Raw genomic sequence first — 23,445 nt, 5'->3', positions numbered from 1 at the left:
TCTACTGTACGTACGTCCCTTCGATCAGTCGTAACGACTGTATTCGTATTTGATTCGTTTGCAAAACGTAGTGACAGCGTGATAGCACGTGTGATAATACAAGTTTATTCGGTAAGAAATATACTAGGTAAGTACGAAAATAAATATGTATAATACTTGACCGTTAAATTCTTAACATACTGTGCTCTCACACTTTTAACGTTCGTTTTGTCATATGGGGGAATATACTAATTGTACATCATTTCTGCATGTACCTGTACGAGCATCAGGTTAGGTCAAATGAAATTGAGTGCTTCATAAAACTTGATTGTTGAACCGTCTGAATGTGATTTTTAGATAAGAAAAATCACGATGAATGAAGCCACTTTACCCCCATCGCCAAACTGGTATCTAGGAAACATTTTAGCATGTGCTAAGGATGGAACTGTTGCCTGGGGTGCAAGAAATGCAATCGTAATTGCTGTCTCAGAACAAGACAAAAAAACTTTGAACTATTCTATTCTACCAGATGCTCACATTGATAGAGTAACGTCACTGGCTTTTTCTCCAAGGTTTGGAGAACCAGATCAAAGTCTACTAGTGTCTGGTGGCGATGAAAATGTTGTTAGAATTTGGGACTTATGCTCAAAAAGCGCAGTAATGGCTCATTACTATGCGGAGGTAGGTAGGGCTTTTATAAGGACTAATATCTCAGTCAACAGATTCTTGACCTTATTTCCTAAAAGTTATTTTCCATATGCTCAGATACATCAAAAAGTTGTGGGAGTCGATTGGTCAAAAGCAGACCCTAATATAGTATGCTGCATCAGCACAGATGGATTCCTAGTTATCTGGAATATTGCCCTTAATATTGCACACCAAATTTCCCTGGGTAAGTTGACGGCGACCTGTATATTATGTTGCCCCCACGATCCAGACCTTGTAGCAATTGGTACAAAAAGTGGACTGATATACATTGTCAACATTCATGGCAATGGAAAAATTGTCTATAAACTGAGAGGCCATGATACTGAAATCACCAGCCTCTCCTGGTGTCCAGTAGATACAAATATTATCACTGGAACTGATACCAAAGATCTTTTACTGGCATCAGGAGGCAAAGACAGGTACGTTCTGATAATTTTGGCAAAATAGAACTCATGTCACCCTTAGATTATTTTCACATTGCTGTTGGACCGTTTTATGTAGATCAATATTCATCTGGCGGGCTGGCAGTGATGGTAGATATCAGATAGAACTTACATTGCCGAATATGCCTCTCAATTCACATCAGCACAGAAGTAAAATGGGGTGGAACACTGGGAATTGGACAGCTGTATGTTGGATAACACCAAAGTTATTACTCAGTAGTTTGTCTTGGGGTGAATTAATATCATGGGATCTGACGGCGAATTCAAAGTCAAAACCAGTGTGTAAGCTAATTCACGGATATCATGTGAGAGGGCCTTCTTGTATTGCTGGTCTTCAAACTGCAACGGGAGCTGAGCAAAGTAATTGGAGATCCAAAGATTCCCAAAGGTATGAGCACACCTTTCATTCACCCCAACTCTTGAGTTCTTTTTGAACAATTCTGATATCTGCTCCCATTCGTTATTATAGCATAACTGTGTGGACTTTGGCTCAAGATCGTTGGGTTGTTTGCTGCACAATAAAGGGAACCGATGTAAAAATGACGTACAATATTCCTACTCAAGGTGGATATACGTACTGCATAGCTCCCTCTCCCCTAGACACATCTAGAGTTGCTTTTGGTGTGGGGGATGCAATGCTAAGACTTTGGAATTTATGCGAACCTCATGAAAATACTTTCGATGTTACTGTTCTTTGGCAAAAAATTAAAGGAAAAATTATGGCGGTGAGCTGTTTTAATACCTACTGAAATTAATCTGAAATACCATTCTTTACAAATTGTCCCTGATGAATTTTAGGTATCATGGCATCCTGAAAAGGAGAACATAATAGCCTTTGGTACCTCAGAAGGTCGTGTGGGTGTATTTGATACAAACTCACCTAATAAACCCCCAATCCTGTATAGAAACTATCATAGGCACACTCTATATGCTCTTGGTTGGGGTCCACACCCAACAAGAAAAACCGATCATGTACTGTATTCTTGCGGTGATGGAGAGTTAGTTTATTACGATCCTGAAAAACCAAATGGAGGTTCGTATAAAAGCGATAAGAGATTACATGAAAATTACCTATATACAAAGACAATATTTATTTGTGTCCTCTTTGTCGCAGTCCCAACATCTGTCATAAAAAAGAATTGTACGGAATTTGCTTGGAAACAAGATGGCTCATGTCTAGCTGTTGGTTTCGAAAATGGGTGTGTTATCAAAAACATAAGTCAAATATTCGTCTAAAACTAGCCAGTCCAAGATCTGTTGCTAATGACCACAGAGACACTGATTCCCTTTTACTTCCACAGAGCAGTATCATTCTTGAACCGTAATCTAGTCTCATGGGGATCGGTAATTTATTCATTGAAACGGGCTGTCCAGCGCCTGGTGTGGCATCCGGAGAGCACTGCGACCGACCTGAGTCTTTCTCCTCTCCGCCATCAATTAGCTGTAGCAACTAATTCACCCACGATCACTATATTGGAGTTTATTGAACCAGCTGAGGACTGTTCTACAATAGATGGCTCAGACAAAACAGCTGATGACAAACCCTCGCATAAAATTGTTGCGACATTAGATGGACATTCCGCAAAAGTTGTTGCCTTAGCTTGGAATCCACATATCAGTGGATATCTGGCGTCGGCGAGTTATGACAACCGGGTACAAGTTTGGAAGATAGAAACAAAGGAGTTAGTTGGAACGTATACAGGTCACTACGGTCCTGTACATTGTTGCATTTGGAGCCCCTTTGATCCAGACTTGATTATAACAGGCTCGGCAGATTTCACTGTTAGGATATGGCGGCTCTCAAAACAAAAAGTTATGATGCCTACTGAAAATTCTGTGAAACCCAAAAAAGTGAGAACGAAAAAAAAAAAAACTAAGGCTAACAAGACCACTGATCTAACCAGCGATCCTGAACAAATCACGAACGGACAGGATGATAACGCCATAGATGTAGGAAACGTCGGATCCGCGCCAACCGACAAAGGTACTAATCATGGAACTTGAAGTACGTTACTAATATGAAGTACCTGTCATTATTCATTATAACTATTGTGCAATTTCATCATAGAAATAAAAAGAAGCTTGACGACAAATCAGATCAATCGGAAGAAGGGTAAACAAGCCACCTACTTTACAGTATTAACCAACTCTACGGGTAGTAAGGAATCTAAACTTAAATCGGTTATGGAGATGGTAGGAATCTCGTGCCAAAAATCCAATATAGAGCAGGATCTGGTCACCGCTGAAGAAGCGAACGATGTGGCTAGCAGCGAAACCCAAAATAAGGAGATTTCAAACGGCCTATCCATATTTGGAAGCAAGGAAAACGTTTTAAATCTACTGGAAATCGAAAGTATGCCTCAACATTCCATGTGTTCGCACCATTGCAATTTTAATGCTATAAATTAATCTTAAATCTCCCTTTCAGAATCTGCTCATACAAAGACAGGCCATTACGACACAGTTGTGGAAATGGATCTGTGGTCTAATAATTTGAAGCAAAGTTTGCAAGATGCTACCAAACGAGGTCAACTAAATGATTTTTTAGTTTCACTAGCACCGAGTCTTTCGTTTAGGTCGGTATTCGAAATTACATACACAAAAAAATTGTTGTGACCAGCAAGATTCCTGTGGTATACTTTTTCTGTCTTTTCAGAGTCTGGCAGGAGATGTGCGAAACTTATGCCAAGCAACTCGAGTCAGAGGGAAACTATCGTAAAGCGGCATCTTACTTTTTGTGCATCCACAAAATTGAACGTGCAATTCAGGTGTTTGTGGATGCTAAGATGTTAAGGGAAGCTTACGTATTGGCAAGATGTAAGCTTGCTGAATCTGATCCAATAATAGATAGTTTATTGGAGACATGGGCAATCCACACAACTACGAAAGGACAGTTTGAAGATGCTGCTCTTTGGTAGGTTTAGATGTTATAATTGTACAGTATCAAGAATTATTAACTCTTTATTTATGCATTCCAGTTACATTAAACTGGGTAACCTAAAGGAAGCTGCAAAGTTATTAGGCCGTCGGAATGACATAAGAAGTCTGGAAGTAGCTACTCAACTAGCGTTGAAATCAGGGGACGATGAATTTGGATTAGAATTGGCTGAAAGAGCTGTAACAGAGGCTCTCTTGAAGGCTGATTATACTGCAGCAGAACAACTAATTGAGTCTTTTCCACAAATTCAGGTAACTATCCATAAAAAATTGACGTAGGCAATAGGGTGGGTTGAAAAAATTTTTTTTTTATTTTCTTAGCATAGGAGCTGAATTTGTACTTCATAAAGAAAGAAAATTTGTCATATGTTGAAAAAATTCTTTACTTGATATTTTGAGGTAGCCCACTCGTTTTTTGAATAAATAATTAATCAAGTGGGGTACTTCTAGCAAAGAAAATTTTTTTTTCGGTCAAAAATCATAGAAAATATCTAAAAATTGTCGATTATGATTGTTTTTTAGTCGTTCACTGTTCAAAATTTTTTTCCTATTATTTTTGTAATTCAAGTACAAAATCAAAAAATAACATGCTCTTTTTTTGAGTTAAAATTGAAGTTGAGTCGGGAGCCCGAGCTTTGCTGGAGTCAGGTAGCCAGCAGCATAGCGCTTTGTTGTGAGACGTCACCTTCGGGGCTGAGCAGAGGTGACGCCCCATAACAAACCGCGCGCCCGTGGCTACCTGACTCCAGCTAAGCTCGAGCTCCTCGTAGACCGAGAAATTCGAATATTTCGACCCATGCATGGATTGCGACGAATCAAAGTGGGTCTACGACTAAAACCAATCGATATGTCCTATAATTTTTCTGCTCCCAACAGCGAATAATTGATGATTACTCGATCGATTGCATGAGTAGATGATTTTGGCTTTCAGATTTGGATTCCTGAGCTGATTATACGTGAGATTACTCTTGAAGAACCCAAGAACAAATTCGATTTTTGAGCAAAAAATAAATCATTATTTTAATTGGGTTTAATATGCTTTTCTTACGTATTTTGACTTCAGGAATCCGAATCTGAAAGAAAATTTGATCTATCTCTAAAATTGACCGAGTTATCGCTAATTTTCAGCTTTTTGGGGTCAAAAATAAAAAATTCATTTTTTAGTCTATCTTAATGTAATTTGAGCTCAGGAATCCGAATCCGAAAGAAAAATTGACCTATCTGCAAAAATGACCGAGTTATCCCTATTTTTTCGCATTTTTTGGCATAAATTTGAGGATATCTCGAAGGGAAAAAATCGTAGCTCAATTTGGACAACGGATTCGTGTTCCTGAGGTCAAATTACATAAGAAAAGTGCCATACGATCAATTTTAAAAAATAAAAAATTTTGGCCAAAATTTGAGATTTTTCCAAGGGGTACCCCTTACGATTTTTTCAAATTTTGACCAAAAATTTTTATTTTTTAAAATTGATCGTATGGCACTTTTCTTATGTAATTTGACCTCAGGAACACGAATCCGTTGTCCAAATTGAGCTACGATTTTTTCCCTTCGAGATATCCTCAAATTTATGCCAAAAAATGCGAAAAAATAGGGATAACTCGGTCATTTTTGCAGATAGGTCAATTTTTCTTTCGGATTCGGATTCCTGAGCTCAAATTACATTAAGATAGACTAAAAAATGAATTTTTTATTTTTGACCCCAAAAAGCTGAAAATTAGCGATAACTCGGTCAATTTTAGAGATAGATCAAATTTTCTTTCAGATTCGGATTCCTGAAGTCAAAATACGTAAGAAAAGCATATTAAACCCAATTAAAATAATGATTTATTTTTTGCTCAAAAATCGAATTTGTTCTTGGGTTCTTCAAGAGTAATCTCACGTATAATCAGCTCAGGAATCCAAATCTGAAAGCCAAAATCATCTACTCATGCAATCGATCGAGTAATCATCAATTATTCGCTGTTGGGAGCAGAAAAATTATAGGACATATCGATTGGTTTTAGTCGTAGACCCACTTTGATTCGTCGCAATCCATGCATGGGTCGAAATATTCGAATTTCTCGGTCTACGAGGAGCTCGAGCTTAGCTGGAGTCAGGTAGCCACGGGCGCGCGGTTTGTTATGGGGCGTCACCTCTGCTCAGCCCCGAAGGTGACGTCTCACAACAAAGCGCTATGCTGCTGGCTACCTGACTCCAGCAAAGCTCGGGCTCCCGACTCAACTTCAATTTTAACTCAAAAAAAGAGCATGTTATTTTTTGATTTTGTACTTGAATTACAAAAATAATAGGAAAAAAATTTTGAACAGTGAACGACTAAAAAACAATCATAATCGACAATTTTTAGATATTTTCTATGATTTTTGACCGAAAAAAAAATTTTCTTTGCTAGAAGTACCCCACTTGATTAATTATTTATTCAAAAAACGAGTGGGCTACCTCAAAATATCAAGTAAAGAATTTTTTCAACATTAAGAAGATAAATAAAAATTTTTTTCAACCCACCCTAGTAGGCAATCGTTATTTATTCACCACAAAAAACGAACGCAACTCATATGACAACTGAAATTAGCACTGCGAAGTGAAAGTTGCTGCACTCAAGGAGATGGACAGGATTTTTCAAAATTGCGACAACCAAAGTATTTGGAATTGTTTGCAAGGAAATGCTACAGAATGTATACTTAAAAATTTATCAAATCAGTATTCCAACTGCAACAAGTATTATTATGCCAAATTGTTGAAAAATTCAGAGAACCTGCAGATCTCCGAGAATGAGCGAACGGTAAATGATGTTCATATTTGCTCTGCTTCTAAAATTCACCATCCAGTGTTAACATTAGTGATATACCTCTTATGATTCGTAGGTTTGGGTTAAGATTTGTGGGCAAATAGCTCTAGCGACGGTATGCGTTGAACTTGAAAAGAAACTGCATCATTTGGTCACCGCATTAGAAATCATCTATAGGTTTGAAGCAGCAAAGCATTTGCAGAGAGGGGAATCTGAGACAGATTCTAAAGAAGGACAAAGAAATCTTATGACAAAGTTGCTGTCACAGTTAAATAGCATCTTAAACATAAAATCGACAGGTCTCGGAAAGAGCTTAAGAGCCTTCTGGTGTTACGGAGTCTTGAATTGGCTTCTTGATTCGGATCTCCAACAAGCAGAATTGGAAGGTAAACGTGAGCTTGTCGCATCATTCATAGAGGACACAATCGACGATGCCTTGGACAAACAAGCAGTCAGACATAAAGTTTTATCTGCTGAAATTAACAAACTTGAAGGTTTATTGGTCCTCAATATGGGTAAGTAAAATATTCTCTATACCAGGATATGGATTGATGTCCCGATTCATGGAATGGTATTCCACAGGAAAGTTGCAAAAAGTTGGAGAAATGAATGGGCACTCTGAGAAAGATATTGGAAATCACATGGAACGACTTGCAGAAATTCGGCGTGAGAAAGAGAAGTTCCATACCGAACGTCTCTATACTCCTAATCCTGTCATGGTTTACAGTAAAGCACAGGAAGTAATAAGTATCGTATTTGAAGGCGAAATTGAAGAGAAAATTAAGCAGCTGGTAACTCGTGCTTGGACAGAGGCAACGTCTTAAAACTGTCTGACTTGCATTAGCATTTTGAGGTGAACTTTTGCAATGAATGATAGTTGCCCCGTAACGCGTATTCCTTGGATTTACCAATTTGGCGAGCGATGTTGTTGATTTCTAATATATTAGACATTTGTGGCGCATGCTTACCATTGATCCGATTGACTGTAATAGATTCAGTAAACTAAACAAACCCTTAGTAAAAATCGGTTTGGGACTTCGGATTTATTATTAAAACAATCGGCTTGAGACAAAATTCATTTCACATTTGCTTTCCAGAAATATAATTCCCTATCGCTGCCAGCACATAGATAAGGCAACTTGTGGTGCCAGCTAAGTCCACCTATCAGCTGCACTTTGCCATTCAGGATTACTTGTTTTGATTTCAAGTTGACCACTTTTACACAATTCTCTGGTCTGCCAATAGTAGCTATGGTATTTTCTCCCGAAGTACAAAATTTGATCATCTGACCTCCTTCTACGTGTAACAAACTAGATTCCACAGGACGACTGCAACGAATAAAATTATTCAAGTAAGATTTTTTAGCACTGAAAAAACTTACTGTATTTAATAAGGTTGATATCAGTTCACAAAATATGCATCTCACCTTGGTCTCAATACATCCCATACCAACAGCTCCCCAGCAGCTAAAGCTGCCACTTTGAGTGGGTTTGGGCCCCAATCTGCAGCCATCAAAGGTGTAACTCCGGCATCAAGAGATAATATTGCCTGCTGGCTTATGACGTTGTACATTCGTATAAGTCCATTTTTTTCAGCAACTAATAGTTTACCGATCTCTTCTTTATGCCAACAGACAGTAACTCCTGGCGAAGTCAGGTAGAATGTGACATGGCATTTGTTATCCTCTTTTATGTCCCAAAGCTTACAGGTGTGATCGTCTGAGACTGAGGCTAGGATATCACCTTCAGGTTCAAAAGCAATAGAGTTGACGTAATCCTTATGGCCCTCTAGAACCTTTCAAGTAGATGTGAGCTGCATTCTAGAGTCCAGACAGCGGGATTTGATCCATGTGAGACTAGTATCTCACAAGATGCTATAGATGTGAATACACCACTTCTCACCTGGTAGGTATTGAGCTCATTCAAATTACTGTTGTACAATCGGATTTTGAAATCTGCCCCTGCCACGCCAAATGCAATAATTTTTGGCACAACACTTAGGGACGTTCTTGGACTCCAGGAAAGGGCATGAGCTCTGGCTTCATGGTGAAATGTTCGAATGGGATTATAATCAATGTCTTCGATGTCATCGTCTTCGTCCTACAATAATATAACAGTAAGACCTTATATTGACTATAAAGTAAACGAGTACACGTGATGCTGTCGTGAACTACCTGAAATTTGATTATGGCAATGGTAATTTTGCCGGTTAGGGCCACGCATATCAAATGCTGCGACCATTCGTAAGGTGACAGTTCAACGCAATAAATCTGCTCAGCCAAATTAAGCTTGTACGTAGGTGGAGATTCCAAGACTTCTTCCATGACAGTAGAGTTAATCATTAAAGAATTTTTAGTTAGGTTTGGATAATCACGGCTCGTTTCACTTGGTAGGTTACTCTATAAAGAAATCACACCGTAACCGGCATCACGGAACTGTTGACGGGTTGGGGTTGGTATAGGGTAATTTGAATCGGGTTTGCATAGCTCATCGGCAGGTCGCAGCACAAACTCCAAACGCGCATCCTTCAGCCGCCAGCGTGCCGCATCGCGGAGCAATCACTTTGGGTAAATAGATACATTTTTCAATAATAAATATATATCATTGATTATTTCAATTGAAATTTTCTGTACTAATTCTCTCAAAGTAAAATATCCTCATTAAAAACATCCCGTTCAACGGCGTAGCGAAATCGTAATCAGTATAGATCTGTGGTGCTGTCAAGGCTGGACGAGGCATGGTCGGCGGCACGGGCGACGTGCATGCGGCATGCCCCCAGAATCCACATGCCTCGTACATGCTGTATTAGCAGCTCGTAATAAATTTACCGATTGGCCCGATTTGTTTTATAAATGAATCAAAAAACGTTGAAATTGGAAGGGCCTGAAGGGAGATTAATGCTCCGTTGTTCCCTACAAAAAAAACTACATAGTCTACTAAATTTTCCTACTGTTTCTCAGGTATAAGCAGTCACAGTATGTGGTTATCTGTGACCTGGTGGTTGCATCTCTGATGCAATTGACACCAAAATTTCAAAAGTTCATATATTGGACAAATCAAAGAAAAAATTTCTTCAACTTGTTTCAGTAGCAAGACACCTGACTATCGTAATAGATTCCATCATTCCAGGCAGAATGGATGCAGGGGCGGGTGATGTTGCCCAAATATCAGCTGAACTTGCCCGGGTTGTGGAAGTGATGATGTCACCTGGTGTACCACAAGAACAACGCCTAGAAGCCTACACAGCGTGTGAACGTTTCAAAGAATCCTCTCCTTTATGTGCACAATGTGGTCTTTTTCTTGCTCAAAAATGTACAAACACTAGCTCCGTGGTGCGACATTTTGGGCTGCAGCTGATGGAACACTGTGTTAAGTATAGATGGACCCAGATGTCGCAGCCTGAAAAAATTTTCATCAAAGAAAATGCCATGAAATTACTCCAAGATGGTACCGAGCCTCTGTTACAAGAAGAAACCCATATAAAGGATGCCTTGTCCAGAGTCATTGTAGAGATGATCAAAAGAGAATGGCCTCAGCAATGGCCTACGCTATTAGCTGAACTGAGTCAAGCTTGTACCAGGGGGGAAAGCCAAACTGAGCTGGTTCTCCTAGTGTTCTTAAGACTGGTTGAAGATGTAGCCCTTTTGCAGACGTTAGAATCGAATCAAAGGAGGAAGGACATATACCAAGCACTAACTACAAATATGGCAGAGATATTTACTTTTTTTCTAAGACTGATAGAGCAGCATTTTACAAAGTTTCAAGAAACAAGTGGCCTAGGTCGTATTAATGAAGCCGCCGCCCATGGAAAAGTTGTTCAAGTAAGTTAATGCTTATTGTAATTCGAGGCACAGTACCAACGCCCTTGCTATAGTTGCGACTGTCCTTTATATTTCAGGTGGTTCTGCTTACTCTGACAGGATTTGTTGAATGGGTCTCTATTGGGCATATGATGACTGAGGCTGGCCGACTTTTGCATATTCTGTGCGTACTCCTTGGCAACCCTACATTTCAATGCCCTGCAGCTGAATGTCTCTTGCAAATTGTCAATCGTAAGGGTAAAGCTGAGGATAGAAAACAATTGATGATTCTTTACTCTGAAGAGGCACTTAGATGCATTTACAGTGCTGCAATTGGACCTGTGTCCCCACCAGGACCTAATAACTGTGATGAAAATCGTTACTTGTTTTTGAAGAAGCTGATTCAGGTATGCAAGCTCTTGAACAGTTTTCTGTAATTAATTGACTATATACCGTGCAAACTTTCTGCAATAATGATGAACTTAGCATGGATTATGCGCAATTTTTGTGCCACCAAGAACACAGAGTAATCGAATTCTACGCTCATTATCAGTATGGCAAGTTGACCAGTAAAAATAGCTCTTATTATTCATAGGTACTAACTGGAATGGCGTGGCAACTTTGTTCACTTTGGGGTAAGGAAGATGGATCTACGGTATGCCCGGCCCACTTCAATCTCTACTTGGATGCTGTGATGACGTTTACAACCCATTCTAGCCTAACGTTATCACACATGGCCAATACCATATGGGTAATGTTGTTCAAACATGACCAGATCAAGACAGACCCTTTGCTGCTGACTTATGTACCAAAGTTCGTTGAGAGCACGGCCCCTAAGCTTATCAAACTGTCCTACGCAAACGGTAGGCCTACAAACAGGACAGTTGCCTATCCTTTGGCAGACTATGATTCTGAAGAAGAGTTCAACGTCTTCTTCCATCGATTGAGAATGGATCTGCTTGAAGGGTTTCGCCATGCAACAATGGTCGCACCCTTGGTAACCTTTGCTTATGTCCAGCAATGGCTGACGGCTAAAATAACGAAAGGGCTTACAGATATAGGATATGAGAGTAATCCAAATGATCCGGTATACCTTGAATGGGAAGCCCTTGCACAAGCTCTAGATTCGGTAACTTCACGGATACTTCACGTGAATGAGCGACCAAGTGTACAGACTGGCCTTCAACTGTTGGAATTGTGTTTAAGTTACTCTCCGCTTGATCCCTGGCTGTTATCTGCTCTATTGTCATGTATAAGTGCATTATTTGTCTTTCTATCCATGTCCACGGGTTCTATGGAAATGCCTGGTGTAACTATACTGCCGAGGGTATTGGAAAAGATTTTTGCAGCTTTGGTATTCGAAGGACGTGGTGATACGAAAGACAATAGGTCCAGGGCGGTGAAGAATGTCCGGCGTCATGCTGCGAGTCTTATGGTGAAGATTGGATTGAAATATCCTCTCCTACTTCTCCCAGTTTTCGAACAGATCCACACTACCGTCTTAGGGCTAGTACAGGAAGCCAGTCAACTAACAAAAATGGAGGGCGTTACATTATATGAAGCACTTTTATTGATATCAAATCATTTCTGTGATTACGAGAGACAAACACGGTTCGTTTCCGAGGTCATCGGTCAAGGATCGTCCCGGTTTGTCGACATTGGCACTGAGGCGTTCAAAGGACCAATTGAATTCATGCGGTTCGTTGGTCTTGACAGAGCACCGATCGAGTGCAACATGGAAGATCCGACTGGAAAAAATCGGGCAGATCTTGTATTTTGTCTTGCCACAATATTAAGTGTTGTAAAACGTTGTTCGGTACCCGAAGATCCTGATCGTGCCTCCAGAGGTGGCTTTTTGGCAGCTCTCAGTGAAAGTGGTAACCCAGTTTACAGAAATCCTTCAAGCCCACATGTGATCCCAGTTCTACCAACGCTATTTGCTCTCTTAAGGGCAACCAACGCACTCTTCACACCCGAAGCACTTGCTCTATTGTCCGAGGTAAATAAAATCATTTACTACTCCACACTTTTATCAAACTGTCACCTCTGCAGTTTTATTGATTCACGTTATTCTGTGTTTATGGCTAACAGGGATATCGATCCGCTCATGGACTCCTAGAATCAGAAAAATCAAATCTCCTTGGAGTAAACGCATCGAACAGTGACAACAATGCTGCTGATTCAGATCAGACATCGGTAGCACCATTGGTTCGAATGCAAACGTTTCTTTCAAACGTTCATGATACCTGTTACCACATGCTAGGAAGTGGGTGCCACACAATCGGTCGTGACTTTTATCAGCTATCAGGACTTGCACCCGCACTGCTTAATTCTGTATTTTCAAATATGGAGGTATTTCATTTTGAATTACATGCCTATCTTGCTTATACACGTATCTCTATCTTTATTTTCCATCTTTCAGGTGATCCCAGATTACAGACTCCGACCAATAATACGGGTATTCATGAAACCGTTCATCCATTTTTGCCCACCTGCCTACTACGAGACAGTGCTCATCCCTGTTTTAGCCCATGTCTCAACTCACAGTGCGTAAAATATACAAATAAATAATACTGTAGGAAGAATAATATTTCTTGTAGAATGGAATGAACAGGACGTATATTTGTCTTGCAGTGTGCCAGAGATTAACAGCCAAGTGGCAGTATATGACTCAGCTTTATGAATCAGGAGGATTCGACGAGGAGAACTGTACAAATGTTCAAGAGGTGATCGATGATATGTTAAACAGAAACTTGACCCGAGACTTCGTCGATGTGCTGAAGGTGGCTCTTGTCGGTGGTGCAGCGAGTGACGCTTCTCCGTCAGACTTTATGGAACAAGACAGCAGCGGAATGGCTGTTGATGCACCATCGACAAGGGGTAGCAGTATTGTTGCCGAAGTAGTCAGTGAGCTTGGGACCCTTGTACTACGACATCCATCCACCTGCCACAGTGTAGTGCTCTGCGTTCTAGGGTGAGTTTTTTGCCTCTTTTTCAACCCCTAACTCCTTCTCATTTCTTCACCTTCTTATAGAGCATTATCTTGGAATGACTCAAATGCTAGTCTCAGAGCAACTACGCTCACCGGGCCTATTGTACGAGCTTTAGCTGTCGACGGAAGTCTAACGCCAGCAATGGCTGCTCACGTAATGGTTGCTGTCCTTCAAGGACTGCAATTACACGGTCAACATGACGCTAATCAAGGATCTCTCATAACGCTGGGAGCACAGATCTACGAATGCCTCAGGCCCAAATTTCCTAACATAATTGAGGTGATGCAACAAATACCTGGTGTAAACCCAGCCGATCTGCAAAGGTTCGACGAAAAAATGACGGTGGTTAGCGCGAAAGGAAACAAAGTTGAAAAAGGAAAGAAGGACCTATTCAAAAAAATTACCAATCAGGTGAGTTTTTGGGGGTCGAATGGAACTGGTGGTTAGTTGAAACAAAAAATTCCATTTCATGAATCGACGCATTATTCCGTTGCTGTTACAGTTGATAGGTAGAAGTATGGGTCAATTATTCCGTAAAGAGGTGAAGATTGATAATCTACCACGACTGGAGGTGACTGGTAAATCACGATCGCTTCGCGTCGATGAAATTTCGAACGGTCCTTCCGAAACGGGTCTTACAGCACTTTTCGCAGGACCCACGTAGCATACAGCTCAGGAACGCAACGTCTTTCAAAATTGGTCTAGCTCGTTGTGTGAGTATAAGTTATTATAAAAATTTACGATTTTTATTGGAAGTAAAGACGAAGGGGAACGCGATCGACGGGAGGGATTTTGTCGTTAACATGGTACCCACATAGATCGCTGGAAATCTTGTGCGTCAAGTTCGATATTACGTTATGTTGACTCTGTTTTTGTTGTTGATTGTTTTTTTTTCATTTTTTTTCTCGTTCAGAAGCATGCTGCATCCATACACGTTCCTAACTTAATAATATAATATATTTTGTGTAAAAAATCAACTTGATATGCATTATTGGCATATTATGGGTGCAATGTACATATACTACAGTATACTACAGTATGCGTACATTGTGTTGCTAGAAAAATTTAAATAACCAATTCCTCTCAGTTTTCGCCACCTTCAATCTAGTAAGAGGCGGTCATACGTTTTTATGTTCGTAGTACTACTGTGATTATATATTTCATGGTGTCGATTCGAATGGCAAAAAATGAATCATGTAACATACTGGTGTAATGAAAATTTCGTTTCCTATCGCGTACTGTTACATTTTCTATAGATATAGTTATTTATTAAATTATAGATATCGAATAAAATTGTGTACTAAAAATTCATAAATTGTCCTCGCACAAAGAACGGTGGACGATAATATACGGGTCGTATAAGTTGTGCATACCGACCTATTTCAACGGATATTCAATAGGTGGGTTTCTAAAATTTGTTACTGCCCCGCGTGATCATTGCGATCCAAGAAGCCGCGAAAATTTTCTAATAAGAACTACCGGGTACGTATGCATTTGGGTATGAACAAGATTGACGTCGACTATACTACCGTCCGCGCTTGACCCTGGAGGTCACTTTTTGTAAAATATTGACTGAATCCTCGTTACGTTTGGCTATCAATAAATGAATGAATAAATAGAAATGAGTTAAAAATGAGATGAGGCTAGTGATAGTATGTAAAATCCAATTATGTCATTCCCGAGAGTTCAGTGCCAGGTGCGCCTTCGTTGCTGAATAGCACGCGTTAGCTTGGACCCATCATGCCAGTGTACATACATATACACATTTATATACAATTGTATATTGTACTATAAAGATAATGATTATAATAGTAACATTAACATTAACACTGATAACATTGATAATAAATCAAACACTACTGTTAACGTAAAATACAGCGGTAACAATAAACTTGAATTTCTAAATATGCGATTGGCAAGGGCTGAAAAGTTTCTGCGGCAAGATGGGATCAACGCGCGATATGTATCAATGCGGAATTTAATCTCAGGAGGTGTTGTCAATGCGGAATCCTAAATGCTGATCATCTCAGAAGCCAGTAAAATTATATTGAAGAGCAATTACCATTCCACGCGCCTGTTTCGCGTCTGAAACCTGCATAGCTATATTACGATCTGAAAATCAACAAGTTCAACCTTAAGTTGTTAAATTTCATTTGCAAAAGCATTATGGTACTCCCTAAGTACTGTCCGCGAATGCTTCTTTTTCAAGAATTTTGTAAGTATAATCTGTACAACCGTTGTACGTTCGATTAATTAGTTGCAAATATGTATATAATATAAATATTAATTAAAAATAGGCTAATAATTGACGCCTGCAACATTTTTTGTACGTACCAATATCACACTTATAATAGATATACACAAATATCGAAACGAAACGAAAATGAAAAAAAATATTTGTATACGAATACGCTTTAGTTCAAGTTTATTGAAAATTTCTTGCAGCATACAGACATTTATAGCACGATCATCTTTTTTACAATCAAAAATACATGTAGGTATATTTTTTCAGTGCTCTTATTTTCTAAGGCTGTAAAATATTTCAATATGTTTAATCGCGAATTAAAGTAACGTTACGCGATATAATTATTACATTAACATGAATTATTACCACTTGGCGCTTAGCGTATCGTTGCCATAATCAGAAGGCACTTTCGCGACGATGACGATGATGATGATGATGATGATAATGATAATAATGACAAATATAATAATAATATATATAAGTAAAACCTTTCGCGTCTCTTTGGACGATGCAGGTTTGAAAATATCTCTGTGTGTATATAATATGTTTTCTATAATAAGTATGTATACAACGCCATCGATTAAAATAATTTCATATAGATATCAATTTGCTATTTATGATGACTTTATAAATCTCTTATAAATACTAAATAATAATGTTATTAAATAAATAGGTAGGCATGCATTGCTCCCTTAAAAATTTCAATGGCTAAAAATTTCACAATCCGCGTGTGCTTCCTCAGATTTTAATGCCAGACGCGATGTCTCGGGGTTCGGCCAGTACAACTGAAATTTTAATCATTCGCTATCGTCAATTCAGAATGACTAAAATCGGAATGCTATCGGGCAACTGATGCATCGAACCCAAAGAATACGGCACAGTTTAATAATTGAGTGCTACGTAGGGTATTTGTATATCATAGGTTCATCTTATAACAGTAATCAAGGTAATAATATGGACATTAATGATATGGTAACAATTATAACAAAAATAGAGTAACAACAGTAACAACAAGAAAGAACACGCGAGCGTGAGTGAAGGAGGGAATATTCATGCACACCTCTATCTATAGGAACTGTCTAAAAGCGTCTACTACTCTTAGGAAATGACAATAAATAATATGTTGAAGAAATATATATATATATTTTTTTCGAGGAATAGAAAGAATAATTTACATCTTGATACAGATAAGTAATTATATCCTGGTAGATATATATCATAACGACCGGGTTGATCCGTTGAAATTGAGCAAGGACATACCGAGTTTGAGGTACAAGGTATTTTTGCAAAGGTACGAGGTAGGCGATCAAATACCTTCGTATCATATTTATTCTATATTCGTGTATGTATATTTATAGGAAAATAATTGAAACGACCGTACCGCGATATCGTAGGGCGTGTAGGATTCGGTGTTATCAACTATAACGTTAATCAAGGAAACGTCAGTAATAACTTGTACCTCGTCGAATTGATTTAACAATTTACATTTATTAACACAGTAATAGTGTATTATTTACTCTCAACTGCATTCGCCGCCTGGGTCTTTCACGGTCAACAGAAAAACATCCATATTATCTTTACCCTTGACGTAAACCTGACCCCTAGGTTCGAAGTCGTACCGATCTGCCAGGACGTCTAAACAATTACTAGCGAATTGTATTCTGCCGGCAACACCGGTTGAATCCATACGAGAAGCTATATTTACTGCGTCTCCCCAAATATCGTAGTATAATTTGGTGGCCCCGATTACTCCGGCAGTGACGTCACCGTAATTAAACCCAATTCTTAATATCAATTTAAATCCGAGAAGATCCCGGTTGAAATCGTATATGACCCGATGCATCGATACCGCAAATTCTAGGAGTTGATGGAGATGCGTATACTCATGTTCGTTCCTCTGCCGTACCTGGGGATTCAAACCACTAGCAGCCATGAACGTACTTCCGATAGTTTTGATTTTTTCAACGTTTGAAAACTCCGGCTTCTCAAGGAGCTCGTCGAAGTCTCCGATAAGCTCGTTAAGTACGCGGAGATACTCTTTACCGCCTAGATATGATTCGTCATAAAGTTCGTTGAAATTCACGATACTTGCGAATATAATGCCGACTGACTTGTGATTTTGAGAATATTTAGCAGTGGTTTTCAACTGATCAGCGACATACTTCGGTATAATATTATGTAGGAGCCAGTCCGCTTGATTTTTCATCGACTGAACCCGGGCCTTGTCTCTTGCAGCAACTGCGTTGCCGTGAAAACTTAGTCTGTAACTAATTTCGAACTCACGGTTCAAAAACCACACCAGGAGGAGAAGTAATATCATATCCAGATATATTTCCGATTTGTAGAGACGTTCATTGCTTCGTACTATACGAGAATGGTCAGCCATTATCTCGACCTCACGCTTCTCGATGCCTCTCTTTATCATATTTGAAGAATCTTTCTTTTCTAGGGAGTAATCGAGGGCTTCGAATGATGGTGGTTTCAGATCAGGTGTTAAATTCATATTCTTCGGGTGACCCAGTAGGTCCAGCCGTCCAGAGTTTGGATTGAAAGGTGGATTCGAGTCAATAGTTGTCACTGGCTGTGAGGGACCAAAAATTTCTTGACAAGTTGAGACGTGAGTAGCTACTAGACCAATAAATAGCAGTCCGGTGACCGTGACGAGGAGGTTTTTCATCCAACAATTGAGTTGCGTGAAATTACAGAAGTGCACTAAACCAACGAATACCAAGTAGCTGTAGCAATACTCGATATGATCGTATTTTGAGTTGACTGTTTCACGTGTGAAGTTTAATAAAATTGAAACGATCGGTAAACTGACCAACACTGCACCACAAGCATGCCACGGATGCCACTGGGAGCAGAATTTGAATATGCTTTGGGTAAAAGTGGTGTGAGTTGTGTTCGGATTCAAAAGTTGCCGTATGCAGAGGTAAACTGCGAAGAGCTGGATCACAGTAGCGACAGTCGCAAATACAATGTAGTATATCGTTGGTCGATATAATAAGAACAGTGATATTGTGACGGAGGTGAATACCAGAGCAGATATCAGTATATCGAAGTAGGTGTTGAATCGCGATGTTGCTAATGTCGGCGGATTATCGCCTAAACCCTGACTTGCCTTGTGGGCTGTCTGCCTGTACTCTTGTTCCATTTCCTTATTCTTGAAAAATAAAGTGACTCCCGACAATGGAGGTTTCACGAAATACGAACGCTGAGAACTCACGTTGTCCTGGACACATCTAAAATAGTACATCGGGCTGGTTTAGGTACGTTGATATTACGAAATGACTAAATTTAATTTAATCCTCAATATGTTCAGACCGTTTAAAGCGGAAGAAGACTTGCCTAATTAACTGAAGATCGGATTGTTTTCGTAGTTTGTGAAAACAGGCACCAAACGTATCTGTTACCGCTGGTGGAAACGGATACGGAGGAACGGACGATGTATGATCCTGAGTAGAGTTCAAAGTCGATTGACTCGACGTGTAGTAACCGCTCACCCTGTGCCCCAACATATCTCCCTGGGCCATCCCATTCATGAAGTACAACTTGTGACAAAAGAATCCCGAGTTAAATGCGAGAAAAATATGGGTCAAGTGATATAATTTGTCTGCATGAGTTTTCTCTTACCTGTTGCTGAATACTGCTACGCCGACTAGTGCTTCGAATTCCAGAATCTTTTCGACTGGAAACCGATGGAGCCTGACTTTCTGATTCTTGGCACATCAACGGCGAGGTAGACACGGGCATGGGGTCACTTTCAACCGCATTGCCAACCGGTGCCTGAATAATTTTGTATCATCATTTGATAACGCGAGTGACAGGTATGTATTTTATGCTAATTTTACAATTATGATTACCTCTTGGTAATACCCATTTGTAGATTCTTCATGAATCGCGTTTGGCGCAGGTTGATATGGGTGAGGATTATTCGTTGGTTCTCCTTTTTCCTTTTCCAGCGGAGTCATTTCCTCGGTAGTTCTCTGCCTTTGTAAATATCGCCAGGGTTTTTGTTTAGTTTTTTTTTTACCATAACTCGCAATTGAAGTTGGGCTTTTATTCAGGTCATCCTTCTCGTCCCCTGTATCCCCTTCGTTGTCAGAGTCGAGTATACTTGGTAAAGAGTTTGCCTTTACTCTGTAACTCGAAGGACTGGTAACCATGTGGAGGTAGTGAGGCCTTGAGGCTTTTGCCTGAATGTTACAGGAGGCTAACCGATGACGAGAATTGTGTGTAAAAGGTTGAGTTTGCGACAGTGGGGCAGGAGATAACGATGACGACGATGGTGAAACAAGGTTCTTGCCAGTGTTGCCCACATTTGCCATAAATTGGTTGACGAGATCCGCTTTCCGACCTCTTATGAAGTATGACTTGACACCTGTGTAGTATGAAATTAATTGTTATATATTTGATCGAAGATAGGTGAATCGAATTCATCTTGGAAAAATAATTAGTATCACCATTGATGATATCGCCATCCTCTGTAAGATACTGATTACCAAGAAAACTCATCGTTGCTTCGCTGAGGTGTACCCGACCAGGTTTACCCGTGCTTTCGAGCTTATTGGCCAGAGTAACGTCGTTTGACCATACGTCGAACTTGAAGCGTTTGGTACCCACGATTCCACAAAGAACTGTTCCTGTATGCACTCCAACGCGCATATTAACACCCTCACGTTTCTCGATGTCAAATTGTTTTATCGCTTCTATCATTGCTGAAAATCATACCAAGTTTTATATATGAGAAAAATAATATTTCAGAACAGCCAGGGAGGCGAATCAAGGAACGTACCTAGACCCATTTCCACGCAGCATTTTGCGTGATCGGGCCTGGGTTCCGGGCAACCGCTAACGCAATAGTAACAGTCTCCAAGAGTTGAAATCTTTTCACAGCCATGTTGGACGCAAAGGTCGTCAAATCTTTCAAACAGATCATTTAATATGGCCACCAGTCCTTCGGCAGTCTTGTTAGAGCTCATTCTAGTAAACCCAACAATATCAGCAAATAATATACTGACATTCTCCATCGAATGCATGTTGAAAGGGCGGAAGAGTGAGTGGATGTCAGCATGATTGGAAGGAATCGAGCCCTTTTTGAGTGAGTCCTCTCGTTCTCGCTCCCTCTCACTTTCCTCCATCAGCCAGTCAGCAACTTTTGGTGGCATCACTGAATGAATCATTTTTTCTTTGAGCAGTTTCTCCATTTCGAGCTGACGGCGAACAAGCAGAGATTGACCAACTTTCATAAAAGTGCCTCGCATACGCACAAATGTCATTATTAAAATATGAAGCCCAATCAGATGTATCGACGCCTGCATCAATATTCTTATCATTGCGCTCGAGGCGTCTGCGATCCCATCATCATTCGAAGTTTTATCAGACGCAATGCTTGATTGGAGGCTGAGATTCGTTCTGATAGTTGATTCAATAAGTCCAAGGGCCATATCTGAACCAGCTGTAACCGGAATACTTGAATTCTGTGAAGCAGTTGGCGCGAGGCTGGTCAATGTGTTCCACTCAGATTCTGTCGCCTTACTGTCGATAGTCGCCCCATGAAAGGATGACCGGTTGCTTATATTTGCAGTTATGTAGCCGCTAGTTGATTTAGTATTAATTGGTGAGTTTGAGTCGTTTAGACCTGGGATTACACTTCCATTGTCAAACATGGAAATCACAGTCGAGTTTAAAGTTGAGATTAATTTCGAATTGCTTAATGTTTCAGTAAATCTCGCCACCAGACTAGGGGGATCGGCACTTGTAATATCAACATCTGAGACATGACTTGCATTGCTCAGACTCGAGGATATGTTAGAATTGGTCAGCAACATTCCGTCATGAGTAGAGTTTTGAAAATTTGCTGCCCTGCCAGGGCTATCAGATCTTCCCATAATATTCCATTTTGAACTACCCCCAGTAAAGTTATTGTACAAATTAATATCGTTAACTGAGTTAGGCCGACCAAGTTGACTGGATCCATAAAGGTAGGCCGTTAAAAATTCAAATAGAAATGAATAAACAGAACATATACCCACACAAGCGTAAAGCGGCAATGGTATGACGGTATAAATAAGGAGTAAAATCTCTGTACACAGGGCAAAGTGTCCTACCAGACTCAGTCCATCCGAGTCTGGGGGTATCAGCACAACGAATAACAAAGATGATAGGCATAAGACGGATGCGACTAGCAAAGATGTTGGTAACACATAGCAGCGGTAGTGGTCTGTGTGGGTGAAATATAGAACGGCCGAAGCCATTGCTCCAACTGCCCCAAAAGCCACTGCCAAGGCTGCCCAAGACGAGTTGCTTTCATTTCCAATTCCATCGATGACAAAGTATATCAACCATGAGATGGAGATAAGAAGAATATACCCAAGGGCATATCTGCAAAATCAAATGGTACATAAGCCTAGGGCATTACAATGCCATTTTTTCCCACTTTTACCTGAATCTGAGCCTTATTTGAGGATAAGCACTCCTTTTGTACTGGCCCTCTAGTATTTCAGAGTCAAATCTTGGATTCCACCAGGATCTTGGTGCAGCTCGTTCGAATTGAATAGGTAAGCCAACTCCGCAACATCCCGTCCCTTGACCACTGTGGGCTAGGTATGTCTGAATATATGGAGCAAGGGATATTTGGATCTCATCTCCGGTATCCTCAGCATCATCTTTTGCTCGAGTGAAACTGACAGATGACCCGCGTTTCCGACTCAGTGGCGGAGTCATGTCGAGTGACAGTCGACGATGTCACAGCTTGTGACAAGTCGAGAAAAACGCATTGCCGGTGGGCGTGGCAGGGCCAGTGCTGTGAATTAAAATAGAAATCGTGTTGGAAATAATCTTTATTAGATATTAACCTTGTTTGCAATGACTCATAGGTTAGAGTGGATACGACGACAGCTAATATCTTCTGCTCCGAGATCTGACATGTGACAGACCGTTCATGTGGTGGAGGGAAATATGGACCATGAATGTACCTGTATCAGTGAAATCAAGAAAAAAAACAGCGGGGGGAAAGGGAAGCGCGTGAGTTTGACGATGGTGGGAGGCAACCGTAACGTTTGACAGGTGGACAATATTTCTGTATGCAATTGCCGATGGCATTACATTTTCATTTGAGCGATTCTCAGAATTTTTCTTTGAATTCAATAACAATCATGGTATAATCAATTAATTTGCTCATTGATATTGCGGAGGGTCCTAAGGTAAAACTCACTTTTTTAGAGCTCAAGAGGTGTTTTGGCACACTTGACGTTAATTTCGGCGTATCATTTTCGAACATTTGGAGCTTTCGGCAGATCAACCCTCTGTATCTATTTGCTGCATTCTAACCTCTTCGACCTTTAACGTTCTTGTGATAATCCTGAGAGTCGATAGAGTTTTACACAATGAAAAAGTTGCTATTATCCGACTTCACGAACAGAAATTATTCAAATAGAATCGCCCGTCCCGCACACAACTCATTCGACATTCGACTAACGGGCAACCATTTTTAATAAAGTGGCGGCCCGGGGCCATCAGGCCATATCAGACGCCGCCCAGAAGTTTGCAAA

At 40.1% G+C, this 23,445-nt stretch overlaps 4 protein-coding genes across 9 annotated transcripts; 2 read left to right on the top strand and 2 right to left on the bottom strand.

Moving 5' to 3' along the window:
• The first annotated feature begins 13 nt into the window (after nucleotides 1–13).
• On the top strand, nucleotides 14–8,094 carry LOC105691305 (gem-associated protein 5). 3 transcript variants are annotated; one of them, XM_048655682.1, is made up of 16 exons: nucleotides 50–269; nucleotides 337–660; nucleotides 745–1,106; nucleotides 1,189–1,518; nucleotides 1,600–1,855; nucleotides 1,929–2,163; nucleotides 2,245–2,329; nucleotides 2,432–3,114; nucleotides 3,199–3,483; nucleotides 3,559–3,706; nucleotides 3,787–4,044; nucleotides 4,109–4,319; nucleotides 6,640–6,849; nucleotides 6,932–7,370; nucleotides 7,438–7,708; nucleotides 7,953–8,094. In XM_048655682.1, the coding sequence occupies exons 1-15, from the start codon at nucleotides 249–251 to the stop codon at nucleotides 7,677–7,679; spliced, it is 4,089 nt and encodes a 1,362-aa protein (XP_048511639.1). In that variant the 5' UTR covers nucleotides 50–248; the 3' UTR covers nucleotides 7,680–7,708; nucleotides 7,953–8,094. The 3 variants fall into 3 exon arrangements, with proteins under 3 accessions (XP_012265129.2, XP_048511639.1, XP_048511638.1); XM_012409706.3 differs by lacking the exon at nucleotides 7,953–8,094 and having other exon boundaries at nucleotides 14–127; nucleotides 7,438–7,890; XM_048655681.1 differs by lacking the exon at nucleotides 7,953–8,094 and having other exon boundaries at nucleotides 7,438–7,890.
• On the bottom strand, nucleotides 7,880–9,196 carry LOC105691306 (nucleoporin Nup37). The gene is made up of 4 exons (XM_012409707.3): nucleotides 9,029–9,196; nucleotides 8,757–8,954; nucleotides 8,282–8,649; nucleotides 7,880–8,183 (listed from the first exon to the last, which is right to left on the bottom strand). Exons 1-4 carry the CDS (start codon nucleotides 9,194–9,196, stop codon nucleotides 7,931–7,933), a joined length of 987 nt encoding a protein of 328 aa, XP_012265130.1. The 3' UTR covers nucleotides 7,880–7,930.
• Nucleotides 9,197–9,282: 86 nt separating this feature from the next.
• On the top strand, nucleotides 9,283–18,480 carry LOC105691264 (exportin-5). Of its 4 annotated transcripts, XM_048655684.1 has the most exons (10): nucleotides 9,283–9,421; nucleotides 9,942–10,675; nucleotides 10,753–11,061; nucleotides 11,250–12,653; nucleotides 12,746–13,006; nucleotides 13,077–13,200; nucleotides 13,289–13,628; nucleotides 13,689–14,058; nucleotides 14,150–14,360; nucleotides 18,342–18,480. In XM_048655684.1, exons 2-9 carry the CDS (start codon nucleotides 9,989–9,991, stop codon nucleotides 14,309–14,311), a joined length of 3,657 nt encoding a protein of 1,218 aa, XP_048511641.1. In that variant the 5' UTR covers nucleotides 9,283–9,421; nucleotides 9,942–9,988; the 3' UTR covers nucleotides 14,312–14,360; nucleotides 18,342–18,480. The 4 variants fall into 4 exon arrangements, with proteins under 4 accessions (XP_048511641.1, XP_012265035.1, XP_012265034.1 ...); XM_012409612.3 differs by lacking the exon at nucleotides 18,342–18,480 and having other exon boundaries at nucleotides 9,945–10,675; nucleotides 14,150–16,498; XM_012409611.3 differs by lacking the exon at nucleotides 18,342–18,480 and having other exon boundaries at nucleotides 14,150–16,498.
• LOC105691262 (adenylate cyclase type 9) lies at nucleotides 17,240–23,410 on the bottom strand. Its single transcript, XM_012409610.3, has 8 exons — nucleotides 23,109–23,410; nucleotides 22,338–22,697; nucleotides 20,688–22,276; nucleotides 20,356–20,610; nucleotides 19,756–20,273; nucleotides 19,526–19,678; nucleotides 19,241–19,443; nucleotides 17,240–19,134 (listed from the first exon to the last, which is right to left on the bottom strand). Exons 2-8 carry the CDS (start codon nucleotides 22,616–22,618, stop codon nucleotides 17,412–17,414), a joined length of 4,722 nt encoding a protein of 1,573 aa, XP_012265033.2. The 5' UTR covers nucleotides 22,619–22,697; nucleotides 23,109–23,410; the 3' UTR covers nucleotides 17,240–17,411.
• Between the last annotated feature and the right edge of the window lie 35 nt (nucleotides 23,411–23,445).

The sequence above is a fragment of the Athalia rosae genome, chromosome 5 (assembly GCF_917208135.1).
Source record: "Athalia rosae chromosome 5, iyAthRosa1.1, whole genome shotgun sequence".
In the NCBI taxonomy this organism is placed as follows: domain Eukaryota; kingdom Metazoa; phylum Arthropoda; class Insecta; order Hymenoptera; family Athaliidae; genus Athalia; species Athalia rosae.
Note: the sequence above shows the minus strand (reverse complement) of the source record. Positions and strands in the feature narration are given on the sequence as shown.